Source organism: Aethina tumida, chromosome 7 (genome assembly GCF_024364675.1).
Source record: "Aethina tumida isolate Nest 87 chromosome 7, icAetTumi1.1, whole genome shotgun sequence".
Lineage (NCBI taxonomy): Eukaryota > Metazoa > Arthropoda > Insecta > Coleoptera > Nitidulidae > Aethina > Aethina tumida.
Window position 1 is genome coordinate 8,677,269 of NC_065441.1, and position 27,947 is coordinate 8,705,215.

Sequence of the window (27,947 nt, forward strand, 5' to 3'; positions counted from 1 at the left end):
TCGCATATAAAAAAGCCAAGCCGTCGGTCGGACGTCAGTTTCACTTCGACACTCGCGCGCAGCGAATACACACACAACTGCAACGCACCGCGTGAACGTCGCGACGCTTTGTCCGTCTCACCGCAAACCGAAATAGCCGCATTGTTTTCCGCGACAGCAATGAACTAGACGCATCACAATGACGTCGGAGGAGAAAGCCAGACATTCGAGCCCTTTGCGGTGCTGTCGCAGCGATTCGTCGATCAGCGATGGCATCGTCGCTGAGAATAAATATTCGGGGGTCGTGCCGAAGCCCTACACCTTCCCCAAGAGGCAGGCCGTCGATTTGGAGTTCGAGAACGTCACGTTCGACTCGTGGGGATGGTCGATGACACGCTTTCGCAAAGGTAAGTGGCATTTTTTTGCGCACAAAGAAACTTTCTTCTTTGTGTTATTATCTTGCGATTGTCCCGACCGATTTTTATTTTTATTTTGTTCATTAAAGATTTAATGAGTACAAAAATGGAGACAATTAAAACTTTATTTCTTAATTAATAAAACGGTGTGGATGCCACAAATTCTACAGATTAATATGGGTCAAGTATTACAGGTAAACACATGAAGTTAAATATTTACTTTTGATGAGATGGAAATGTTTGGGTTTTTACTTGATTGAAATTGAAAGTAACCCAGTTTAATTTGTGGCAGTTTTGCTCGTATTGGTATCTAAATTAAATTAAACATCAAAAAGCAAATATTAACGTAAAAAATATATTAAAAAATGATAAATATTTAAGTAATAAGTAAATACAATAATATCTTACTTAAAATTCTTATCCTTGGTTATACAATTGGTTTTATCAAATAATTATGGGCTTATTTTTTTAATCTTGAACACAAATATGTTATATTATTTTTCACAAATATTGTAAAGTTTCTTCTAAGATTTCTTTTTTCATATATCATTGATTTTCAGTATATGATTTTACTTAGGTTATTTAGAAGTATAATATATTTTTTTTGGGGTTTATTTATTTTAAAAATTGGGTTAATATAAAAAATACAATTATCATCAAAATGCAAGTTATCAGTAAATAAATATAATAATATCTCACATAACTTTTTATCCTTTTATTAAAAAAATTAGAACTACATAATATAAACATTTTTATATATAACATTTTAACAATTTATATTTATTAATTTAAACAATAGCAATAACAAGTTATTTGTAAGTATTCAACTTTATTCTAAGTAAAGTAATTATTAAATATAATATTCTTAAATTTTAAATTTCTTTTTTTTATTTAATAATTTCTAAACAATAAATGATTATTTAAGAATAGTAGTATTAATTTTTTATCTTTAATCTAAAAGTGGGTAAGGTTAGTACAAAAAATACCATTAAAAATCAAAATGCAAGTGATATCACAGATAAAATTATATTTAACAATTCAGTAATTAAGTAAATACCACTTAATTTTTTATCCTTACGTATGCAATTTATATCAATAAATATTTATGGTTTATTTTTTAGTTGAAAAAATATATATTTTCTAAAAATATTGTAAAATTTCATATAAAATTTTTCTTTTCACTGAAATTTAAAATTTATTTATTAACTGATTATTTAGAAGTCTAAAAAATTATTAATTTTTTTGATTAACTTAATTATAAAATTGCATGTGTTAATGTAATGTAAAATACAAATATTATGTCAGACAAAAATATATTTAACACTTAATTAATATGTAAATATTATTATTTTTTTATCCTTACTTTTATTCTTGCTTATACAACTGATTTTATCAATTGTTTGTATAGTAAAATTTCTTATAAACTTTCTATTTTAATAATGTATCAATTTTTAATATATAATATTCTAAAATTTTAAATTATTCTTTTTATTTAATAATTTCTTAACATTAACGGATTGTTCAGAAGTATATTCATTTTTTTCGTTATCTTGGTTCAAAAAGTGAGTAAGGTTAGTATAAAAAATATCATTAAAATCATCATCAAAATGCAAAGTTATCACAGATAAAAATATATTTGAGTAAATATTAATAATCACCCACTTAATTTTTTATCCTTACGTATGCAATTCATATTATAAAATATTTATGGTTTATTTTTTATTTAAAAAACAAATTTATAAAATTATTATTTAGAAATATTGTAATATTTCTTATATTTTTTAGATAAACGTATCACTGATTTTAATAAGATGTTTAAAATTTTAAATTTTATTAATTAACAATTCAATTTTTTGGATGACTTATTTAAAAATGAATATGTTAGTATCAAAATTTTAGATGAACGTCAAAATTCAATTATTATGGTTGACAAAAATATATTTGGCCCTTGATAAATAAGTATTAATCTCTTACTAAAATTTTACTTATTTCTTTCCTTGGTTATACAACTGAATTTTATCAAATATTAATGGGCAAAAATTTTAAATAAAAATATTATTACAAAAATATATATTATAAAGAATTTTATAAAATTTCTTTTTAATATGTATATCATTAATAGTGTTTTTTCAGCTCATTTTTTTATTTAATAATTTCTTAATATTAATGAATTATTTAGAAATATAATAATGTTCTCAATTTTTTAGTTATCTTCGTGGGTAAGGTTAGTATAAAAAAAATTCCACTCAATATCAAAATGCAAGTGTTATCTGAGATAAAATTATATTTAACAACTGAGTAATTAAGTAAATAATCAATCTTCCACTTAATTTTTATCCTTACGAATGCAACTCATATCATTAAATATTTAAGGTTCTTTTTTTAATTGAAAAAGCAATATATAAAATTATTTTTTAAAAATATTATAAAATTTCATATAAAATTTCTTTTTTAATTGAGTATTTGAGTAAATAAAATAATTATTCACTTAAATTTTTATCCTTACTTATGCTTAATTATTGTAATTATATTTTAAATAAATATATCATTCATTGTTGTTTGTAATATACCACATTTTAAAATTTTAAATTTATAAATAACTGGTCATTTTAAATTACAAAGTAAATTTATTTTTTAATCCGAATATCATTTGAGTCAACATTAATTTTATGTTTCTGTTAATTCAATTTTACATTGTAATCATACACTCCTAGATCTTATAAATAAAGTAATTTTAAAATAATGCACATTTTTAAAAATATTTATTTTACTCAAAATTAATGTAATACTAATAAAATAATTACGTGATTACCAATTAAATAATTTAAAAAAAATGAATTCACATGTAACAGTTTAAATTAAATTCTATTTTATTAAATAATTGATCAATTAATGATTAAATTATTATCATTAATAAAAGTGACTTTTACGTTATTTATATACTTATATTCTAATTATTTTTTTAATAAAATGTATTTTTAGCTTATAATAACATTTTAATAACAATTAAATTATAACATAAAATTGTTTAGTTCCATGTTTCCAAATTATGTAGCATTTAAGATGACAATAAAATTATGGGATAATTAAATACGAACACATATAAATTATAAAATTGTACATGTTTTTAATGGAGAAGAACATAATAATTAAAAAACTAATTTAAGATACGAAGCATATAAACAAAACAGCATTTCCAACAAACATAACATAGTTCCCTGTTCATTTTCAATTTTAAATTCACTTGAATTCTGAAAAACTGACTTTAATTTGCCACAATTATCTCAAATTGAAATCTTAACCATGGCAAATATTAACTTTCACATCCATCCATCCGTCCAAATCAGGATGGTGACGTTAATCCGAATTGAAACTGGAATGATTTCTAATGCACCAAAACTTGCAAAATAACGCGTGTCATCGCGTCGAAACGGCGGAAAAGTCGGAACATTGACCCAGAAAATTTTCTGCACTGTTTTTATTTATATGATACGGCCGTGAAGCACAACTAAAAATAAGTGAGGATCAATTCCGTTTCCACACAATAAATCACACGCTGTTTGTCTCAGCGATTATCACGTCTGTCTTTGCTTAATTTAATTGAACGACAATTACTATTGTTTAGTATTGTTTATAGTCCGTATGGTTTTGGTGATATAATTAAAATTTAAAAATTTCCGTTTAAATATTGAGCAATGTCATTGGTTTTAAATAAACTAACTTTTAATTGATACATTGCAGAAATTTTTATTATTGCTTCAATTTGTTTTTGAAAGAAATTGTACATATATTGATAAAATATATTTATATATTTTATTTCTTAAATTATATTTATCCATATTTATTGATTTATATTTTTTTCTGTAATAATTTAAATTTTAAATATAATTATTTAAAATTTCCAACAATTGTTTTGCACTTATTTGTAATAAAAAGTAATTAATTTTTAAAGTAGAATGAATAATTAATAAATTAAATATAATCTACACACTAATATTGATTAATTGTATAAATATTTTATTTCTTAAATACAAATACTTATTCCATTTTCTTTTTAAAAATTTTTATAATTAATTAAAATTAATCTATTAATTTTTTAAACCATGATATTACACACATTTTTAATTTAGGATTATATAGTTTGTTTAAAAATATTCCTTTTTTTAAAAATTTTTATAATTAATTAAAATTAATCTATTAATTTTTTAAACCATGATATTACATACATATTTTATCTTTTAAAGTACAAGGTTTTTTTACAGATATAATCAAAACTTATAAATAATTTTTTATTTAATCTATATCTTAATGCACTGTGTCCTTGATAAAAAATACTGCATTTTGAAAATAGTCACGATAATAAAAAATGAATAAACATTTTCATCATAAAATGGGAAAGTAAAATATACACAATTCTTTAAATAATGATTAAATGTGTTCATGTATTTTATTGCTTAAATACAAATACATAATTTATAATTAATTTTTTTATTTATTATGTTATTTATTATAAATATATAATTTTATTTCTTTTTACAATAAATAATAAATGTAAATTATACACAATTATTTATATCATGAAAAAATATTTTTAAATAAAACGACACTTTTTCTGCATATTGAAACATAATTTACTAATAAATTTCTGTTTAAAAATACTAATTCTTTATTATTCCTTTTCATGAACAATATTCTATTCTGAAAATAGATCTGACAATGAAAATATATATTTTTTTATAATTATAATTTCATATAAAATATCTAATTAATTATACAAGATTGTTTAAACCATAACAAAATATTTTTAAATATTAAATAAAATATATAAATGTAAAAATATGTTTTTTATAGAGATTTAAATGCAATATATGAATAAATTTTCGAAAATCCTTTTTTCACTGAGCCTATATACAATATTAAAAATGTTTCATTTCGGAAAATGCGTAATAGTGAAGAAAAAACTAAATTTTATAAAATTTTAATTTTTTATAACAAAATATGAATGTAATATTTTATAAAATAATTTCATTTTTTTATAATAAATTATACTCATTTGCTTAAACATTATTTACGAGTAATTTTTTTGTTTAAAAATATTTCATTTTGAAAATAAACTTGACAATGAAAAAATCTGAATATAAATATTAATTTATTTATAATTAATTATGTTAATAAATGACACGCACTTTTTTAATATTTGATAAATTGGATAATTTATGGTTTAAGTACAAGTACATATATTTTTTGCAGATATGATTATTTTTTTATCTAATTTATAATCTTAATGCACTGATCATGACCTTGATATAAAAATATTGCATTTTAAAAATAGACAAGATAATAAAAAAATTGAAAAAATATTTTTATAATAAAACAGAAAAGTAAAGTATACACAATTTTTTAAATCAGGATGAAATGTGTGTTTTTTTTTAATACAAATAAATAATTTATTTTTTTTTATTTAAAAATACAATTTTTTATCTGACCTTGTTAATGATATAAGACATACTCTATTATGAAATGACAAATTTTTATAAATATTCTTATTATAACATATAATTAATGTAAATTATACACAATTGTTTAAAAATATTACTTTTTAACTGATCCTGTTCATGATATGAACAATATCTGTTTTGAAAAAAGAATAAATAAAAAATAATAAAAACACATTTTTTTATTATAATAATATATTGTAATAAATTATAAAAAATTTCTAATAAAATATATAAATATTAAAATATGTTTTTTTTTTGGAGATTTAAATGCAATATGAATGAGTAAATAAATATTTTAAAAGCCGAACTTGTACACAATATTAAAAATATTTCTGTTTGAAAAATTATAATGAAAAAAAAAAACAAATTTTTATATATTTTTAATTGTTCATAACAAGAGATAAATGTAAAATATGCACAATTATTGCAACCATGACAGAGAATTTAAGTATTTTATTTTGTTTTGTTTAAAAATACTATTTTTTTCTTACTGTGATCATAATAAAAAAATATACTCTATTTTGAAGTAGACGTGTTAATGAGATACATTTTTATATAATTTTACTTTTTTAAAATAAATTATAACTAATAAATAATAAATGATAAAATGTGTTCAATATTTAATTTTTTAATTACAATTACATATTTTTATGCATATTCAAACATAATTTAACTATTTTTTTGTTTAAAAAAATTTTAGTTTGAAAATAAACTTGACAATGAAAAATTCTGACTATAATATTGATTTTTAAAACCATGATTTCTTTTAAATATTTTATCTCCTAAATACATGCACTTACTTGTACAAGTATTTTTTATTTAATCTATAATCGTAGTGCGTTGATCGTGACCTTCATATAAAAATATTGCATTTTTAAAATAATCAAGATTCTATAAAAAATTGAATAAATGTTTTTATAATAAAACAGGAAAGAAAAATATACACAATTCTTTAAATCAGAATAAAATGTATTTATATATTTTATTGTTGTTTAAATACAAATATATAATTATTAATATTTTTTTTATTTAAAAATACAATTCTTTTTCTAACCTTGTTCATGATAAAAAACATCCTCCATTATTATTTTCGTTTTTTATAATAAATAATATATATAAATTATGCACAATTGTTTAAACTATAATAAAATGCTTTTAAGTAAATAAATAAAAGTACAATTTTCTCTGTTTATTGAAACATAATTTACTAATACATTATTTGTTTAAAAATACCAATTTTTTATTGATTACATTCCACAATATTCCAATGTAATTATAAAAAGACAATTTAAGTATTAAATAAAATATTAAATAATATTACATAAATATAAATTTATGTAAATAAATTAATGAACATTTTTTCAAAACTTTTTATTAAGCATATATACAAAATTAAAAATATTTCATACTGAAAAGAAATCCATTTTCATAAAATTTTAATTTTTTATAACAAAATATCAGGAAAAAATATATTAAATTATTGAAAACGTAATTGATGCTAATTATGATGTACATTTATACTGTACTTAAACCTAATAATTCACTGGAATATATCAAAAGTGACAGTATAAATATTATAATTAACTATAAAATAATGATTATTAAAGAAGTTGATTTGGCATCCCAAACATAAACAATTTTATCATCTTAATGTTTGAAATATTTATAGACATGCTGCTAACTAATTATGCACTGGGTACTTTTATAAACAATTTCCTGTGTCATAAAATTATTAATGGTATTTGTAAGTCGATTTAATAATTGAAAATGATTTCTATTGAAAATAAAAGTCAATTTATCATCTCAAGTTTTTTGTTCATAATTGAACAGTTATAAATAAATTTTCCGCACAAAATAAACCTTGTACTTTCCCAAGCAACCTCCAAAAAGACCCTTGGTTGCACCAAACCGACCCAAAAGCAGTACAACTAGTCCCATTAACTCGTTCCACATTTGCGATTCATGTGAATCGACGACGTTAACAATGCGATATAAATAGAAAAACAGCACTTGTCGGGACGTTTAACAATTTTAACGCAACGACTGTCTGTAACTTTTATTTGCACGCACTTTCGATCGGACTCCAATCGATTGGCAACCTTCGTACGAAACGAAAATAACAGTGACACTGATTAATGCCCATTTAACACATGTGCATGATGGCGTGGGATTCATTCCGGAGATAATGACGGCTCTTTAAAGTAAAAATTATAGATTTTTCCGTGTCAAGGTTTGCACGTAGTACGGGCGATAGGTAGGAACCACAATTATCGTGATTTTCCAAGCAGTTAAAGCATAATTGCGTTATACTTGCCAACGAATTCGCGAAAACCGCGAGTAGAAACTCTATGAGATCAATGTTAAAAAACAACTTTAATGGCCGCGTTATGCAACCGAGAAATTGCAATGGTGCATTTTAAATGATCACGCACGAGCACGAGTAAATTCGTGCATTGTTTCACGCCGGTTTCAGCGAAATGAATCATTTCTTTATCGTTTTCTGGTCTTGCGTCATTTAATTTAATTAGATGCGGAGTGTTTGAAAGCATATTCTATAATTGATGGAATTTTTTTTGTTAACAAGATTTAATCTTGTGTTTGTTTGGCCAAAAATGAGCATTTTAATCCTTGAACTGCGGATGCGATGGCTTTATTGAACGAAGGCAAAGCAAACAGTAAACGGCATTGAAAAAAATGATTTACTTTTTTTTGGTTTCTGATTTATTTGAGAGTTTTTTATATTATTTAGAACCATGCTACTTTTCTATATACTTGTATTAATAACATCTTTTGTGTCTTTGGAGAAGATGCTGTAAGAAATGAAATTGCACGACGTTGGTTTACAGCTGGCATAGAAGAACCTCAAGGTCAAATTAAGAAATATTTCGTGCCAAAATCTCCGTGTAGTAGACCAGTCATTAACAGGTTATCCATCAATCATTAGAAAGAGGTAATGAAAAAGTGGGCAAACGAATTCTTTATAAATTAAAAGAAAATCTTAAATTTTGACGTTTACCAATTGCACGCAAAGCAAACGAGTCTTTTATTGATGATATTGTTATACGTGACAAAAAATGGCGATTGATCACGAGAATTGTCACAGGTCTTCTACCAGGGTTGAAGCTTCCAACGCTGATAGAAGATTTTGATAGAAGAGATTGACCATCAATGCAGCTGGCTGCTGCTCTCACAATTGACCATTGAAATTTTTCTTAAATATTTCCTTCTTTAGCCAATGGTGCCTCTTCATAACAACGCAGGATCACATGTCACATTAGATACTCATAGGTAGCTTCAAAATTTTAAATGACAAGTTTACCTCATCCACCATACAGATTCGATATTTCTCAATGTAACCATTATATAGTAATAAAGTGTTTAATTATGAAAAGAAGGTCAAAACTGAGGTTCCCCAAGCCCATAAGTTTTTCTTAAGGCATGAAATTGCCTCTAGAACGTAGACAAAAAAAATTGATGAAAAGTCATTTTAAAGTTACCTAACCTAAAATAGTTATATTTCTATAACGATTTTATCCATTACTTTTTATCGTTATTTTATACGTCTCTTGTTGGAATGGACATCAGAAATTTAAATTAATTAGGTACAATGTTACACGAATGTGTGTCAATTGCATTGACCAGGTTTAGAACGACATGAAGATGATAATTTAAATTGTGTGTATGTATGGATGTTTACAATTTCCATAACTCAGTTTTCCAACTGTGAACACTATAATTAGGAAAAGATACTTGTCATAATTAATGTTTCAACAATTAATTTCATTTAGAAAAGCAGTATTGTATTCAATGTTTGTGTATAATGAAAAAAACACCTTCCTTAAAAAGTTTTACATATAAAATGTTGCAAATTAAATATTAGAAATGCGAATTATTATTAATTATTCACTTAATAGTAAAACATTAGTAACCAGTTTTTTCTATTTAATTTTATCAATTGTTCTACAATTAATTTTAGTCGTATGAATTATTATAAATATTTTGCAGAGAAATTTTGCCTTAGGACATCAAATTTTTGGTGACATAACCACCAGCTATCTCCGCTATAATAGTTTTTTGTAAGGATGTATCAAATGTTAACATTTAAGAAAGTGAGAGTATATGTCTAAAATTATAATAATTAATATAATGTTATCGCAGGGAAACATAATTTTTCATAAAATAAGTAAAAAATAAAAAAGCAATTTATGAAATGTATTTAAGAAAATTACTTATAAATTATTGTATATATTTATATAAGTTTTGTTTAAATAAATACATTTAAAATAATAATAAAATATTTTGATGCAATTATAGAATAAGTTAATGTTGTCCTTATGTTAAGTAAAATAACGTTACAGTTAAGTATACATTTATCTAAATTTGACATTATAATGTAATTTAAAATATTAGAAGCACAATTATTTTATCCCTCTAAATATTTTTTCTCATTAAAACATTAATTTTCAAAAATATACGTAGTTTCTAAAGAAAGTAAGAGTACCTCTATTGCACTGAGTGAGGCAAAGAGTATGTCATTATCCTTATAATTAAGCTATTAATATTTTTTAAAATACTCAGCGAAAGTATTCAGCTAATTAAATGAAACAAAATAAAAAATGCATAACATCATTAATTAGCTTACAAGGACAGCTGCAAATACCATTAAATGCCTGATCCAATAAAAAGATTAGATGTAGTTTTAAACGTAAGACTGATATTACCGGTCTCGTACTCACTAAGTACTTTAGAATTAAAGTCAACGATCCTAGATGCCCTTCAGGTGTAAAAGTCACAAAAGTTTTACATAAGACATTGAACTTGCACCTAAATTTGCTTAGGGGGGCATTTTAAATTTCGCGCCTAAAGCGGCAATGACGTCATTATTTAGTAAACACTTAAATGCGAATAATGTTGCAATAATTTTTATATTATGCGAATAAACTAGAAAATTATTGACTTTCAAACCTTGATTTTGCGAACGTGAATAAGCCAACGCATTCAGTCGTACGTATCATCGGTCATCGAGTTATAAAATTTCAAATGCGGTAATTATCACCTCGAAAATATAATATTTTACCGGTAAAGTTTTCTTACAACGGTGTCGCGTAACATAAATACTTCAATGAATCAATTGTTTATGACCTACACAATCGATGCATAATAAGTTTCTCAACCTTGGCAATGACTTACAACTCAAGTTGTAAGCTCAAGATATGACTTAATGATAGATTAACTGCGCCGTGCATTTAAACATTCTGCTCTTTCGTCTTCTTGTAATGACATTGTGGTGCAATTTTCTTATTTTAATTAATATTCATTGTGTTTATCGAAACTCACGTGCAAATGAGTCTATTTCCGTTGCTGATACTGCTATCGCAGAGCGTTGTGAATTATTTTTGTAAATAAACATCCACATTTAGTTTACTTTGGTGTTTATTATATTGTAAATGTTTGTTAAATCGACACCACTATGAGATTAACGTTAGTTATAATATATATTTATCTGAACGATAAAAAAAGATAAAAGCTCCTGAACCTTTTTTCAGAAGTGCCAAATCACCATTAAATCAATAGTGACAAATGATTAAAACTAATTGTTGGACCTTTAAATCATGCAAAAATTAATGCAGTCGAAGAAACCTCTGTTTAAATATGTAAATATTCAATTCATCCATAACTTTCACTATCATCTGAAGTGATGAATTTTTCTTCCTGATTACTTTCACCATAATCTCGATTTGCGATTCGGTTCCTGCCACCGCCTCGGGCAACATGAATGAACATGTGTAAAATTCAAATCACATAATTACGTCGATTAAAAATTTCGCAGAAGTAAAATCCTTTATTAACACGTTTTAAAGACAGTGTATCGATAACATCCTGCTATTAATGCTAATATGAATCGAATCTTGCACGTTTCTCTGACAGTGTTCATAGAATTATAAATAAGCTATTTATGTTTTTTAATTTAACTATTAAATGAGTCATTTAATTGGCAGAAAATGCGAATGTTTAAGCACGTACATAATGAACGGTGAACTTGTTATCCAAAATGTCGACGATTGTTTTACAAGATTAATATTCGTTGTAAAATTTGACGTAGGTTAATTTATTAACTAAATAATTATTTTAGTAGAGCAAGGCTGTTGACGACATAAGGAAGAAGAGTCATTAAGGCGATTCATTCATTGTTGGTCTTTATTATGATGCTGCAATCTCCTAAAAAATATTTGAAAATCATTTTATAGAATGTGATGAAATGTATAAATAATATAATATTTTGTATATATTAGTTTAATATAAGAAATCAATTATTATACTTACTTATTAAGTTCTTGCCAATTTATCTTATTAAAACTTTATAAATATTTTTATTCGATTCGGTTCTATATCAATCAATAATTATACATTTTATATATTTTAATTAAATATAAAAAAAGTACTAAGTATACTTGCCACTTAATAACTTCTTAGAAAATTAAAAGATCTTATTAAAAGTTATAATTATGCTTCTAAACCATTTATAAAAAATTATGAAATAAAAATATTACCAAAACATTGAAATATGATTTTTATGAATTTCTAAAAAGTTGTTTCAAGTAATATGTGATAATTTTTATATTTTTAATATAAAAGATATAATATTTAATAATAAAATTTTATAATATATAATTTAAACTCAAATTGAATAAGTTAAAATATTTACAAAATTAAAATAAATTTTAATAACTTTAAAAACATTTGGATTAAGAATTTTTTAAATTATTATAAGTTATAAAATTAAAATCATGTTGAATAAATTTTATCATATTCACATTAATATTACTTAAAATTTTATATTATTAATATAAACATAACGACGACCACAAACTCATTTGCATCTGGGTATTTTGTTCATCATAATTGGAACCTAAAATTAGCATAAGAACACCAACATTCAATTTGTAATTTACAATTTAAATAAACACTATTGTGTTCTACTAATTCTAGGTCATAAGAATCATTTAAAGACATAAACGATATATTTATTTTCTTTAAAAGAATAAAATTGCAATAAGTTGCACAATAATTGAGTCGACTACTGAATTTTAATTTTATTCTTTACCATGTTTAATGCCAACAACTAAATATGATTCCAATCTAATTTAAGAGTTCAACGAACTTGCGAAACGCTTTTGCAAAATTAACCCACAGCATCACACTTAAAGGTCGATGCAGCAATCAATTTTGCAATTTTCGGCGGTTTCGAAACACCCTAAAAAGGTACGCCAATAAAGAAAAAAAAAACGAAGCAATTAGGCTATAAAATTACGGTCATAGACGAAAAATTAAGCAATTTACGATTTCGGTTTTGTTTCATAAACAGAAATATGAGTGCAACTTCTATGATTTAATTAAATTGGCAACAAACAAGACTAAATAATAAACGCACGTACACTAAAACTATGTTCAAAGCGGGCATAAATTCACCGCGTTTCAGGATTAATTAAGATCGTGAAAACGATAAGGTACGCATTTGCGGTTGAAAGTAAGTGAACGTGTGGGTGAACGCATTTTTTTGACCGATTTACCAATTTTGTTGCAGAGAACAAACGCATTTTGCACGGAGTCTCCGGGCAGTTCAAGTCCGGTGAACTGTCGGTCATCATGGGCCCGTCCGGCGCCGGCAAAAGCACCCTGCTGAACATTCTTGCCGGATTCATGTGAGTATTTCAATAATTTTTATTGAATAGTTAATCGAGTAGAAACGAGTATAATTTATTGTAGTTTACATTTATTTAAAATAATGTAATTAATTTAATTTACGATTCGCAAATAAAGTAAAATAGTATCAGACTTTCTAATTGTCGTTTTAATCAAGAATTAATCACTAGTTGTTAAACGTCTTTTGCTTTTATTTTATATATTTCAAAACAAGTTTAGTGTAAAAGCTTTAGTATGTTAGTGCTTTGAATATATTACTTTTTAAATATAAATAAATGTAAACAACTCATTTTAAACAGTAATTATTACATTTTAACAAATTAAATTAAGTCATTTAATTTTAAACATAGGAAATACCAACAATTTTAATTTTATTGTTACTATGCCACTTTTTCAATGTACAAAATTATAGTAACGTTACTTTATGGTATTTCATTGCTCCCTGTGAATTTAAATCGATTATTTACTAGTAGTATTTTGCTTAATATAATTATTTAATTATTGGTTGAAGTTAAAGTGTAAGAAAAATATAATTCAGCGTTACCAAGATCGAGGGCAAAAAGAAAAGATGGCTAGAGAGTTTTTGGCTAAATAAGTCAATCGTTTCCCGTAATATTAAAAAATTTAGAGAAACTGACAGAGTGGCAGATACGAAGGACCGTGCGAAAGTGGTTAATGAATGGGGGTCCGTCAAACCCCAGATGTAGAAGAACAACTTTGGTTTTTACTAAAAATTTTAAAGTCTAATTTTGACTTGCTTAGCATCACATCTATAAAAAAATGAAGGACTAAATTACATAAAAAGTTTGTTACAGCAACTTTTGGTGTAGACTAAATTTTGTTCAAAAATATATTAAACAAGAAGTTGCTCCTATACAGGGTGTTTCATAGCTAATTCAAAATTTTTTAACACTTCGATAAGTCGATTTCTTAAAAAAAAAATCTAATAATAGTCCAACAGAGAACGAGGTATACAGTAAATTAAAATCAAATAAAAAAATAATTTCAAACTAAAAATAAAATAACTTAATTTAAATAAATAAAAAAATATGTTTAAATTTAAATGTAAAATAAAATGTATTTAGTTGTGGCAAACTATTTTATAAACATAAAAAAGTCAAATATGTTCAGGTTCATCAAGAAGAGTTTAAAAAATAATAATAATAATTTACCTATATTAAAATTATTAATTAATAATGGTATGGATAATTAAGTTTATTTAAATAAAAACGTATAAATAATAAATGATTTCAAAATAAAATATATAAAATAACTATTGTATAAATTAATAAACGAAAAAAATTATTTTTAAATTTTTATATCAAACGAATGAACTGAAAATACTATTACAGTTTTATTATGATAATTATGAAAAGTGTAAAATTACTGGAAAAGAATTATATTTACTATTACGATTTAAGTTTTAGAGTTTCTTTTAATTTGCGACATTTTTATATAATACATATTATAATTAAAGTCAATTTTAACAGTTAATGCTTAACCAACAAAATTAAAATGTACCATAAAAAAACTGATTAGAATATTAGTAATTGGAAAGTAAAACCAAATTGTAATTTTTATTGATAACCAATAACTAATCGATTTAGAGTAAACTGAGCGAATTAAATTAAAATGAAAGTAAATACTAATTTAAGTCATTTGCTTTGACTGTAACTTTAAAAATCGCTTTCATTTCAAATTTTATTGGAATTAAAAATAGTTATTTCACCTGTAAAATATTCTTCTGACTATTTTCCGATAAATTCAAATTAGTTCAGTTAAAACTAACTTCAATGTCAAATTACGTATTCTTATACAGAGCATTCCATGAATATTGATTAGTGGATTAAAATATACGCGAGAAATAGTGTGGCAACGCCAACTTAAATTGTTATATTTCAAAATATCCAGATTTATAAAAATTAACATATTGTAATGATAGTCAAATAAATGGATTTATCTAATTTTGAGTTTAAATGTTCGTCATTGACACATTAAATTTGAAGGTCGTAATTTAGAATATTAGAATTCACAAAAATATTACACAAAATGTAATAATTAAAAAAATAAACATGTGTTTGAAGAACACAACAAAAAATATCACAGAATTATTTAAGCAATTAATTTTATGAGACCACTGCACAGGACTAGGAATGATGGATTTTATAAATGCATTAAAAATCGTGATGTCATTCTTAAAACATGGAAATGCAATAACATTTGGATGTAGTTTTATCAATATATAGCATCAGTAATGGTCATTTTAATCTTTTTAATTATTATATTAGTTCTGTTTTGAAAACTGTTTTAAGTGCCATTACAATTGATAAAACACATTCATAGGTAATTTTATAACAGAAACTTCATTAGAAATGGTCACTTTATCCAGTTTTTATTTTTATGTGATTATTTATAAAATTTTTATAATCAACCTACATAAGAATTCATCGAAATGAAAATGTTATCACTGTAATAAAATTGTTACATTAACATTTTTCACTTGTTAAACGTGTAATACAAATTACTAATAAACGTATGTTAACTATTTATAAGTAAGTTGTACTAATAAAAATAGATAAGATTTTTCAATTTCAAAGAATTCAATGGAATAATCACATTACTATTGTAAAATGTACAAATAACAATAAAAATTTTGCATTAACAATTACCATGGTCATACATAACCCTTGAAAGAACTACATCACTGCATATGTAAACTTAATGTTCAGAAATCAAAACTCGAAGTATCATGCATAAAAATTGACCATGATTGCCAAACAAATGTTAAAACTTCAATGTCCTGATATTAAAATCCTCGTCCTCGTCCAGTTTTATTATCGGCCAAATTAAAAATACAAAAATGAATAAAACTTTAATTACTCGCCAACAAAGTTACTCTGCAACATTACTTTTACTTATTGCATATCGAACTAAAGCACCAACAATCATTAATGCTTGTGTAACGCAGTTCAATATTTACTATTTGCATTCAGGAAGTAACCGTGCATATATTATTATTCGGCGTGAACACAGTTATTTATCAGGTACCGTACTGATCCATATCCAGAACCAGACTGGCAGAAATGGTTGTGCAAAACTGAACAAAATTTAAAATTGTTTCGAAGTAATCTATCATTGCCTTCACCTATTAAGATCTCACATTCTCTTTTTTTTATTAACTGTGTCGCACGTGGTTTGTGTAGGATTGCTACATGTCCTGACACAGGTTCTTTATTGTATTTTTTGTTTCACTATGTCAGACATGTCAATGTTAAAATTTGATGTACTTTAAGTATAAGATTGTTCCATCAAATGAAATTAGATTAAAGATATTTCTGAACGACATTTTCGAAAACATCTTAATGATAATTTTTTTAATTTCAAAAATCAAGGAAAATTATCTATAAATATATGGATACAGATTTTAAAATTTTTTATTAATTATCGTCTGTTAAACCTGTTGGGTTAAAATTAAAACATTTTTGAATGATGTTTTTAAATAAAAACATAAATAATGTTCTCGAAAAAAAAAATATATATATATATATATCTATAAATAATAAATATTTTTAATTGGAATACTTAAAAACTGACAATCCAAGAATGGCTGAAACTATATTTTGACTATACTTTGTGTATTTGAAAAAAAATTTCGATTATAAGGATAGAAAATGTGGACTAAAGGAAGAAGAGCTGAAACCATATTTTAAGTATAATAATACTTCGTGTTCGAGGAAAATTTTCAATTATAAAGATGAAAAGTGTATATTAAGAGATATTTTTATCATTTTTTTGTTGTCTAACATAATAGGTTAAAAGTAACTTTTTTTCTACATGGAATACTGAAAAACTGATACTGAAACCATATTTTGAATATAAAACTTTGTTTTGGTAAAAATGTTCGATTACAAGGATAAAAAGTGTAGACTAAAGGATGTTTTTATAATTTTTGATGTTATCAAACCTTATGAATTAAAAATAACTGTTTCTACTTGGAATACTTAAAAACTGACAACCCAAGAATGGCTTTTGATAATTTATGTTGCCATCGAATTTTTAAATACTTAAAATTGACTGGCTTAAGCCATGTTTTGAATAAAATAGTGTTTTAATAGAATTATATGAGTATATTATTAATTACAATAAGACATTTCTTTTTGACATTTTGGAAAATCTGTCAACTTTTTGTCATGAAATTAAAAAAAAAAAAATACATTAAATTTTTGTTGAACTTTTAGGTTAAAGCCATTTTTGAACCATGTCATGACGTGTTTCAAATTATTTATATTTCATGTTTTACTTACCTTTTCGGATTTTATTTATATACTATAAAAGAAAAGTGAACTGTGAAGTTAAGACTCGAAAACAATGGAGCAATAAGTTTTAGCTTTATTGCAAATATCTAATAAAAGCGCCAGAAACAGTTGCGACAGTTGTTTATTAGACAACAAGGAAATATAATTACCCAACTGTTTTGTCAATATTCTTTGTTTTAGTTCAACTATTTGTTCACTGAATTGTTATTTTTTTTGTTCTAGAACAAGGGGCAGTGGCGGTGACGTAAAACTGAACGGCACAGTTAGAGATCAGAGCCCCCGTTACAGGAAATTATCCGCTTACATACCCCAAGACGAAGAACTCCGTATGACATTGACAGCCAAAGAGGCCATGACATTCGCAGCCAATCTTAAGCTTGGCTACAAAGTCTCCCAGGAATACAAACAAAGACAGGTAATTTTGCTACTTTTAACGTCTTTAATGTACTATAATAATTATAACTATAAAATATGTTTAATGGTAATACAATAATAACTATAAATATATATAAACTTAGAAGTTTTCATGGATATAACATAACTGTGCGATGCGAAAACCCCATCCTCCTCGATCTGGCGTGGTTAGTCAACACATGATTCTTGTGCATGCTATCATCTATTATTTTTCGCTTTGTTGATATGTTTTCAATTAACACTGACTGTAACGGCGCGATGTGTACTTACTCCCCTTATTGTGATGGCACTGGAAATTTTGCAAGTCAGCCTGACACAAAATGAAGACCAAGGTTTCGTAGTTATGCATTATCCGTTCGTTTTTCCGTTTCGTAGCTTCTTAATAAAGACGAAGCTTTCCTATTACCGTATTACTTGTATTTGTGATTACACAGCTCCATAATAAAGAAGCAGCTCCCCTATTTTTGTATTTTTCTTAATTAGTTTTTCACAGCTCCATAATAAAGGCGAAGCTTTCTTATTTCTGCATTTTTTATTTTTCTATTTTTTTGGTGTTTTCTTTATTGTCTTATCAGAGTTCCCCACTGATATTATGCCGAATGATTACTAGAAATTTCGAATGTTCGGACTCCATAGTTACAGATTACGATTCGCTTGTAATCGGATCCATAATTACGTGGCTGAAAATAATTACAAGATAACTATTACAGAGCGAACCAGTAACAGCAATATATAAAATAAAATTTAAAAATATTAGGACAACTTTTCTTAAATTGTTTCAGCATGAGTAAATAATGGTGAAACAATATAGCATTGAAATCAAGTAAAAAATTGCAAAGTTTAAAGTAAAGTATTCTATTAAATCCTAACTTATAATTAAATATATATATATATATATATATATATATATATATATATATATATATATATATTATGTTCATGTATGTATACGTATGTGTATGTATGTATATGTATGTATGTATGTTTCAATTTGAAAAAAATTATATCAAATTCAACTTACCCTCACAAGAGTGTGGTTCAAGAGATCTGGTACGAATGATGATGACTGAATATTAATATTGCATATTGAACGTTTTGTTTAGTTTTTTCCATTACTATGGATATGGTTTATTTATTTTGACAGCGCCAAATTTGAATGACCGGAAACTGTTTTTTTTTTATATTTCATGATTCACTTGGAAGTCAATGATACTGCGATTGTATGACTTGAATTTTAAACATAAAAGACATAGATGTATACTTATCTAAAACAATTGTTAGCGATTCATTCATAAAATTCTTAAAAACACAATAATCTAACACATTCATTCCAAAACCTGAATATTTATAGATAACATATTTTAACTTCTAACAGTTTCATAAAAGTATATGTGAACGTTCCATAAAAATAAATATAATAATAAATTAAGTTCCTTTCAACACATTCTTTATTCATAATTGCTAAGATTGTACAGTTAAACTGAGCTACAACAAAATTCTTAATTGCCATAAAAATTGCTCCAAACACCAGTAGAATACTTTTAATTGGCAAAATCTCAGTTAAATTATGCGGTGCAGATTAATAACGTCCATGTGCGATTTTATTGCGCATTTTTAGAATTAGCCGCGACAACATAATCTTTTTAATTGTGTTGCGAAATTTTAACTGGCCTGTTTACTATGTAATGTGAAACATCTTTTTTTATATTTGATGATAAAATGATTTTATAAATGAAATAGAACTCGTTTGGACTTCCTGGTATAAAATAAAACAGGAAAAGAAGCGTCAAGAAAAAAAATGAAATAATATGACACGGAAGAAGTACCTTACAATAAAAGAATAAAAAGAGGAGAAAGCAAAAAATTGTTGAACACAAGTAGCAATTTAGCTTAATGGTCTATTTATTTCCTTATTGAATGGATAATGTTATGATTGAAGTTAAGTCGCATGCATCATTAAATATGGTGACAATAATTGGCAATTACTTCTTTTCATTAGCGTACTTTTTATTATTGTTTCGAGCTTTTTTTTTGTTTTTAATTACCTTCACTTTACTTGAATTTAATTTTCCTTTTTTTTTCAAATTGAGAATTCATAAATATTTTAGCTATTAACTATAATTTGCATCTATTTGTAATTGCATCATTTTATTACAAAAACCACCAGAAGAAGGAAAAATAATACAGAACAGAATAAGTATATACATGTAAATGATTATATATGGATTCATGTTCAATAAAGAAGTCCTAGCTCTAAGACTTATCTTATATTTCAATCTACTTTAAAGCAAAATATATGATTTAAAACAGTAACATCACTGATAGGTTAAAAATAACGTTCTCTACATAAAATACACCTTAAGAATGACTTTAAGGATCATAACAAAAATTAATTTTTGATATTTTATATTGTCATCGAATTTATTTTTCAATTTGAAATACTTACGTAGTAACACAAATCAAATATAATTTGATACAGCAATAAAAGTAAAGATTGAAAAAATAATATAAAAATTAATTATCCCTTATTGTTCTAAATTAAAGTGTTGAAAAAATAAAGATTAAGCACGTTCCAATAAAAAATACTCGTCGTTGTAATTTTAAAAATAACTTAAAGGAATTGTTTTATATAATTATCAGACTTTCAGACAACAATGTTTTGATAATACATTTTCAAATGAATAAAGTAATTTTGTAATTACCATTTTCTAAATAATTAAATAAAAGTATATTTCAATGAAAATAAACTATCATTTCTGTATTTAAAATAATTAACAATGTGGTAGCATGTATGTGTTAAATATTTTAGCTATAACTCTTATTTAATGTGATTTTTTAAAATAATATTAATTTCTGGTTAACTAGTTTTTTGGTAAGATTAAATTTAAGAATTAATTTTAAACACCATATTTAAAGTGGTGGTCACGATTATAGTAACTTTTTAAAATTTTAAATATTTTAGCCACAACTCTAATATTGTAAAAACTACTAAATATTTATTCTATAAAAAATTACATATATTTTTCTTAATTCTGGATATAAATAAAAAGATAGACCATAAATATAAATATAAATATATTTATGGTCTTTTATTGCTCTTTGCAAATTTAAATCGATTATTTACGAGCTATAATTATGGCCACTACTATATGTGAACAATTTTAAACAGATTTGAAGTAACGATAAGAGACTCAAATATCGTATTCAAAGAGCATTTCAAAATTGTAAAATTACGACAATTTCCGTCTGTCAACGATTAATTCCATATGCCAGACTGATGTTCACAGATTAACATTTTTATAACGCACGACCTTCAATAAATTTATTGCTACAATTTTTTTCGAACAACAAATTCATTTTACAGAAAAACTACATCATCATAATTTGATTGTTACGTCAACGTCCAGAGATTTTCGTTAATTTGGCCGACCCGTTCCACATCTACAAGGACTTTCACGCATCAACATATATCCCGGGCGTTCCGTTCTTGAACTTGAACTGCACCGGAATGTTTAGAAAAAATAATTAAAAAAAAAAATGCGGTGTAGTCTTGAATAATGGGCGATTGCGTAACATTTGTGAACCGTGAAAAATGTTAGTCACAATAGTCATAGGACAACCCGGTGTAAAGTTTAAAATAGTTTTAATTGCGGTTTTGTAATTATAACATTGTGTTTTTCGACGTGGTGAATCAGCCACCACACAACAAAAACAATGTGACTCAGAAAATTCTTGTGACAAGTTTTTTATTAATTGCATCATGTCCTGTACGGAAACATGTTTAGAAAAAATAAACAATTGTGTAAATTCAACTTTTTTTAAGGAAAATAGGCTGTTAAAGAGAATTATACTTTTTTCTTTCATGATTAAACAAATTTTTAAACGTCTATGTGTTAATGAACTTGTGTCAGAGCATCGTTCACATTTTTTTATTTTTCTTCTAGGTAGTGGAAATACTTGATCTGCTTGGCTTGGGTGAATGCCATCACACTCTTACATCGAGATTATCCGGCGGACAGAAGAAACGACTGGCTGTCGCATTAGAATTACTTAGCAATCCACCAATATTATTCTTGGATGAGCCCACAACGTACGTTGAAGTTTTAGTTTGTTATTTAAATATAATTATTCTACATGTCAGTACATATTAGTTGTTAGCTGAGGAACGGCGTAAAAATTATGAATTTCCTCACTATTTCTATAGTTTAAATTAATTCTTAATCACAGTACAAAACTGCGCCAAATTAAACATTTCTGTAACAAATTAACAGGAACTATTATATTACTAATACTTATGTTAATACAACATAATTAGTATTAATACCCCATTGCAATAATTCTATAAACTCCAGCTTATCTTTCGACCCTGAATTAATTAATTTGACTTTACGTTTTGTTTAATAATCATTTACTGCGGAAGACATATTTTCACATCGCACCTAACAGGGCGTTATCAGGGTTAAACGATTATATAATTAATGAATTATTTTCACAGTGGCTTGGACAGTTCCTCTTGTACGCAATGCATTTCGCTATTCAAACGTCTGGCGCAGGAAGGACGCACCGTCGTCTGTACGATACATCAACCTTCGGCCTTGCTTTTCGAAATGTTCGACAGGCTTTACGCTTTGTCCGCCGGAAAATGCATTTACAATGGCACAATATCTGGATTGATACCGCATTTGGAAACGCTAAACCTTAAATGTCCCGCGTATCACAATCCTGCTGATTTTCGTAAGTTTTGTAAACTTTGGTAGTTGACTCTAGGCAACCCACATTACACAGTGTATTGAAATTTACAGTGATGGAAGTTGCAATTGGAGAACATGGAACTGATGTTGATACTTTAGCTTCAGCTGTTAATAATTCTATGGCGATTGAAGATACGAAAGGTAATTTAGGAGAATATTCGATTAAGGTCTTTAAAAATGGTTTTCTTTGTAGATAAGAAGTATTATTCGTTTGAAGAAGCTGCAGAAGTGGATAAGCTTGTTGAAGGTCCAGGTTCTTCACCAGCTGCGATTATCGGACAATTTTTATTGTTATATAAGAGAAATTTATTGACAACCAAGAGAAATTATGTAATTTTTAATTATATACTGCTTTACCATTATATTTTATTACTTATTTTTTTGTAGATGTACTTATTAAATAGATTAATAGCCCACATAGCTATTGGATTTATCTTTGGTTATCTGTATCTAGGGGTTGGAAATACAGCCCATACCATTCTTGCCAATTATGTGTATTTGTATGGTTCACTTTTACTCATTGTCTACACTGGAAAAATGTCAGTTACTCTATCATGTATGTAATTTGGATTTTTCCTTAAATTAATATTATAAAGTGGTTTTACCTGCGTTTCAGTTCCCTTAGAAATGAAAATACTAACAAGAGAACACTTCAATAGATGGTACAAGTTGACCCCCTATTTGCTGTCTGTGATATTAATTGAAATACCTTTCCAGGTAAATATTTATTATTTTTTTAATTTTAATGTGTAATATTGAACAATTTTTAGGTAATATGTACGTGGTCTTACGTGGGTATTTCATATTGGCTGACGGGCCAACCGTGGGACTTCCGAGTTTACTTGTTCACCCTCTTCTGCACGTTACTCACCCTGTGCGCACAAAGCATGGGCTACTTCATCGGAGCCACGACACCCATCAAGGTAAACCCTCCACCCCATAATAAACACATAAAATGCATTGTTTCAATTTAGATCGCAGTGTTCGTCGGACCGGTAATCGCCTGTTTCTTCTCCGTATTCGGTTTCTGCCTACGTTACATGGATACACCCTCCATTTTCAAATGGTTGTACACAATCAGCTACTACAGGGCAGGTTTCCAGAGCATCGTCTATTCGATGTACGGTTTGAACAGGAAGTATCTTATTTGCCCGGAGGAAATGGTCTATTGTCACTATCAAGATCCGAAAAAGTTCCTTAAAGAGATGGACATCACCAATGTGGATTTGGTGTCGAACATCTCGTTGATCGTGGTGATTTGGTGTCTGATGCACGCCGCCACGTATCTGACGTTGTGGCTGAAGCTCAACAAAAGATAAACACTTTTATGTATTCTTTACTGTGTACTTATAAAGCCAAAGATTTTCTAACATTTATTTTTTCACTGGAACAGTTAAATCATTTTAAATCCGATTATCAATGAAATATTTTTATTATTTGGCTGTTTATATGCATATTAATTGTTTAAGTTCATTGATTTTTGAACTGAAAATATCCCCATCTTCGTTTCATTGTAAGAAATATATTTAAATAAATTATATACGTAATTTAGTTATTGCTTAATGCTTGTATTGTAGAAAAGTTTGTATTAAAAATGAACTAGTCTAGTCAAAATTTAAATATGGTGATAATGTAAGGTAATATTACTTAATTCTATTTTTTCATTATTAAATAAATTTACTATTATCTATTTATTGCACTGTGTTTTATTTAACTGCTACATTTAAAACTTTAAGAATTTAATTGTACAGAATTGTTGAATTGATCTAAGTAATTTGATTTAAAGAATTATACAAAATAATGTATTTTTATCACTTTTCTGATTTATACTGAACAAACTTCTAAATAAAAGAGGCAGACCTTTTTTTCTTTTTAATTTTTATAAGATAAAATTTTGTTTCAATTGCACACTAAAATACAAACGTTGCTGACAAATATATTTAACTGACAATCAATTTATCACACGTGTCTCAATATCGTATATATTGTAGTTATGGTATAATAACGTATTCCTTATCATCAAAATCAATAGTTCAGTAAAATACTATTCAAAAAAATTATCTTATCTTTTTACAATTTATATATTTATAAAATATTTGTTATACATAATTCTACATATATATTATTTCAAATAATCTTGGCTTACAAAATTATTGCAAAGAGTCAACATTTGTTACACAAGGAATAAAAGCATATTCGAAACGTAAATATGCACATGTATTCTACAAATTTATCTATACTATTTCTTCACTGTCAGAAATACAGATTAATATAAAATATTTCACAACTAAAACTTAAAATATAATATATTAAAATTTACTAATTTCAATTTTTTTAGAAACTTTTAAATTACTAATTAAACTTATTATTTTATATTTTATTTTTATAAAAATGGTTTTAATAACTTCAACAATCTAAATTTATTAAAATAAATTAGATAATTAAATTAGTTAAATATCTTTAAATACTTTAAATAAATATTTTTTTAATGTCTGTCTGTACAACTAAAAATTTTAAATTTATTTTAAATAAATATACAGGGTGTTTTTTACCAAACCGAAATTTTTTAACCAGATATTGGGATTTTGTAACAAACCTTACTCTACAAAAGCTGTTAAAAGTTTTCTCCATTGACCTGCAAGCAAACTTGGGCCTGTCTTATCCAGTTTCGTCGCCTCCTTGCTGTTTTTGTTCCCGGAGACGCAGATTACAGACAGTCATTGTGACCCGTTCTCGCAGTTAACTTACATTTTGTGCTTCCTTTAAATATCCCTAGAAAAAGCTCCAGGATGGATCCACCTTGTCATGGTCCTGTGACTCAGTTTCACTCCACAAACCAGTGGCAGGCAAGCTAACGGATCCAACAGCAATTCCAATCCATTCCCAGAAAGATCTCCGATCTTCCTGTGATTGTCCTTGTTCTTCCAAACCCAGTTGATAGGGGTCTGGCATCTTTGCTTGCCTTTCTTCTGGTTCAGTAAATCCATGTATGCCTCGTATATATGTCTCTTTGTCATCCATATATGAGTTTTCATGTACGTCTGACTTTTGGTTATGATCTTCAGATTGGTGCCCGGAGAGGAGTATTTAGACGATGGGAAAGTAAAATAAATAAATAAATTTCAATATATTTCAATTTAAAATTCTTCTACATTGATTGATTTAAGGCAAAACATTTTTTGTTTAAATTTATGAAAATAAAATATTGTTTTACAAATATTAACACTTTGGACACAAATTGATAATTCTTAAATCACTTATTGTCGGTATAATTACTAAATCAAATTAATTATGCCCGTTACTCGTTCAAATAAACAATAGTTGTTCAACATAAGCCAGAAGTTTAACAATATTTGTACGTATGTGTTGAATTCTCGCCTGTTTCTCTTATGTGACAGCGATGCAGACGATTTTTATTCCTGTCTGGCTATGCCTTTTCATTAATTGCCGCTATTTCGAACATTCCCATGTTTCATTTGGCCGATTGACTTTTAGCCTCGTCGTGGGCCGATTTTATAATTGCTATTAAACCATTAAAGACTGTTGATGTGCGTTTATTAAATAATATTATAATTATCAAGTGTCATTTAATCCACGCCACGTTATTATGATTTTTGCTATTGCCACCTCATGACGGTGCTTGATTGATTGAAACAATATTAATGACGATGTATGGAAAACCTTGAATACAAAATTTATATTGTTCCTCTTACATTTCGGTAATAAAAAAGGTTACAAAGAGTAAAATGTATGGATTAACACGAAAATTAGCAGGTCCTGATTTAGAATCTATTATCGGTCTGGGCCCCAAAACTTTTTCAGGTGTTCTATTGTAATTTCAACATTGAAAATCCGTAAAAAAGTATCTTGTCGATTTGATACAGACCTCTGGTTGGTGAACACTGCCGGGTTTGTTCCTGCTGGCCCCCTCCGAAATCCGGTCCTGACCAACAGTAATTTTCTTCTGACGCATGTATTATAATAATAATTCATGCGCCAATGCAGTCATAAATTGTTAAATAATGCTATTATTTAATAAGATGAAAAAATTTCATACATTTGTTGGTTAATACAATTGCAATAGACACTAATTTAATTAATGTATTGGATGTAATAAAAAATGTTACTATTTTTACTTCTCAATTGGTATCTTTATTTGTTTGTTAAGATTATTTATTTACCTATGTACATTAAAAGTAAATATTAGTAACAATATAAACATATATAAAAGATAAGATTTAAATTAAAACAACTTCAGTTTAAAGAATATATTTTATATTTAAATTAGTACTTCAATCCCATTTGAGTTTTAATTTTTCTAAAACTTTCGGTAGATTATAAATTTCCCAAAACCACTTAAATTATCACTGCCTAATTTATTGTTGATGAAATTATAGAACATGAAAATATCATTAGTAAACTAAATTACGTAATTTTATTGTTAGATTAATTAGTTCTTGGAATAATATCTACGTTTGAAATTTTAATTCTAAAATATATTATTATCAGCAATTTACTTAAGTAATTCAAAAAACTTTTTTGTTGGTATAGACCAAGCGAGTGAATTCAAAAGATTAGTGAAAAATAATAAAAAGCAAACATTGAACATATAATTCAAAAGTGTACATTAAATTTATTTATAATTTAATATTAGACTAAATAATTTCTTTAAAAATATAATAATTAAAAATGATTAGCAATTATTTGATAATAATTTTAGACAAATAAAAAATTAAATAAATAGAATTGTTGTTAAAATCTATTTTGTTTTTTATTAATTAAAAATTACAGGTAATATTACAGATTTTTTTTAAATTTAAATAAATATTAAATTTGATAGTAGTCTGTGATTCCCCGAGATAATGAAAC

General features: G+C 25.9%; 1 protein-coding gene and 1 long non-coding RNA gene across 2 annotated transcripts; one reads left to right on the forward strand and one right to left on the reverse strand.

Moving 5' to 3' along the window:
- Position 1: 1 nt before the first annotated feature.
- LOC109598565 (ATP-binding cassette sub-family G member 1) lies at positions 2-24,772 on the forward strand. Its single transcript, XM_020014476.2, has 11 exons — positions 2-386; positions 13,479-13,596; positions 18,136-18,328; positions 22,272-22,417; positions 22,823-23,061; positions 23,130-23,219; positions 23,272-23,408; positions 23,466-23,634; positions 23,695-23,795; positions 23,849-24,001; positions 24,053-24,772. Exons 1-11 carry the CDS (start codon positions 179-181, stop codon positions 24,395-24,397), a joined length of 1,899 nt encoding a protein of 632 aa, XP_019870035.1. The 5' UTR covers positions 2-178; the 3' UTR covers positions 24,398-24,772.
- LOC109598567 (uncharacterized) lies at positions 18,330-19,503 on the reverse strand. The gene is made up of 2 exons (XR_002191499.2): positions 19,349-19,503; positions 18,330-19,007 (listed from the first exon to the last, which is right to left on the reverse strand). It is a non-coding gene; the product is annotated as an uncharacterized LOC109598567 (long non-coding RNA).
- Positions 24,773-27,947: the final 3,175 nt, after the last annotated feature.

What these genes read in the sequence shown, in the direction of transcription:
- LOC109598565 (XM_020014476.2), top strand. Translation starts at nt 179, where the DNA reads ATGACGTCGGAGGAGAAAGCCAGACATTCGAGCCCTTTGCGGTGCTGT. An exon ending in AACATTCTTGCCGGATTCAT is followed by an intron (nt 13,597 to 18,135) that starts GTGAGTATTTCA and finishes TTTTTGTTCTAG; the next exon opens with AACAAGGGGCAGTGGCGGTG. An exon ending in TTCTTGGATGAGCCCACAAC is followed by an intron (nt 22,418 to 22,822) that starts GTACGTTGAAGT and finishes TTATTTTCACAG; the next exon opens with TGGCTTGGACAGTTCCTCTT.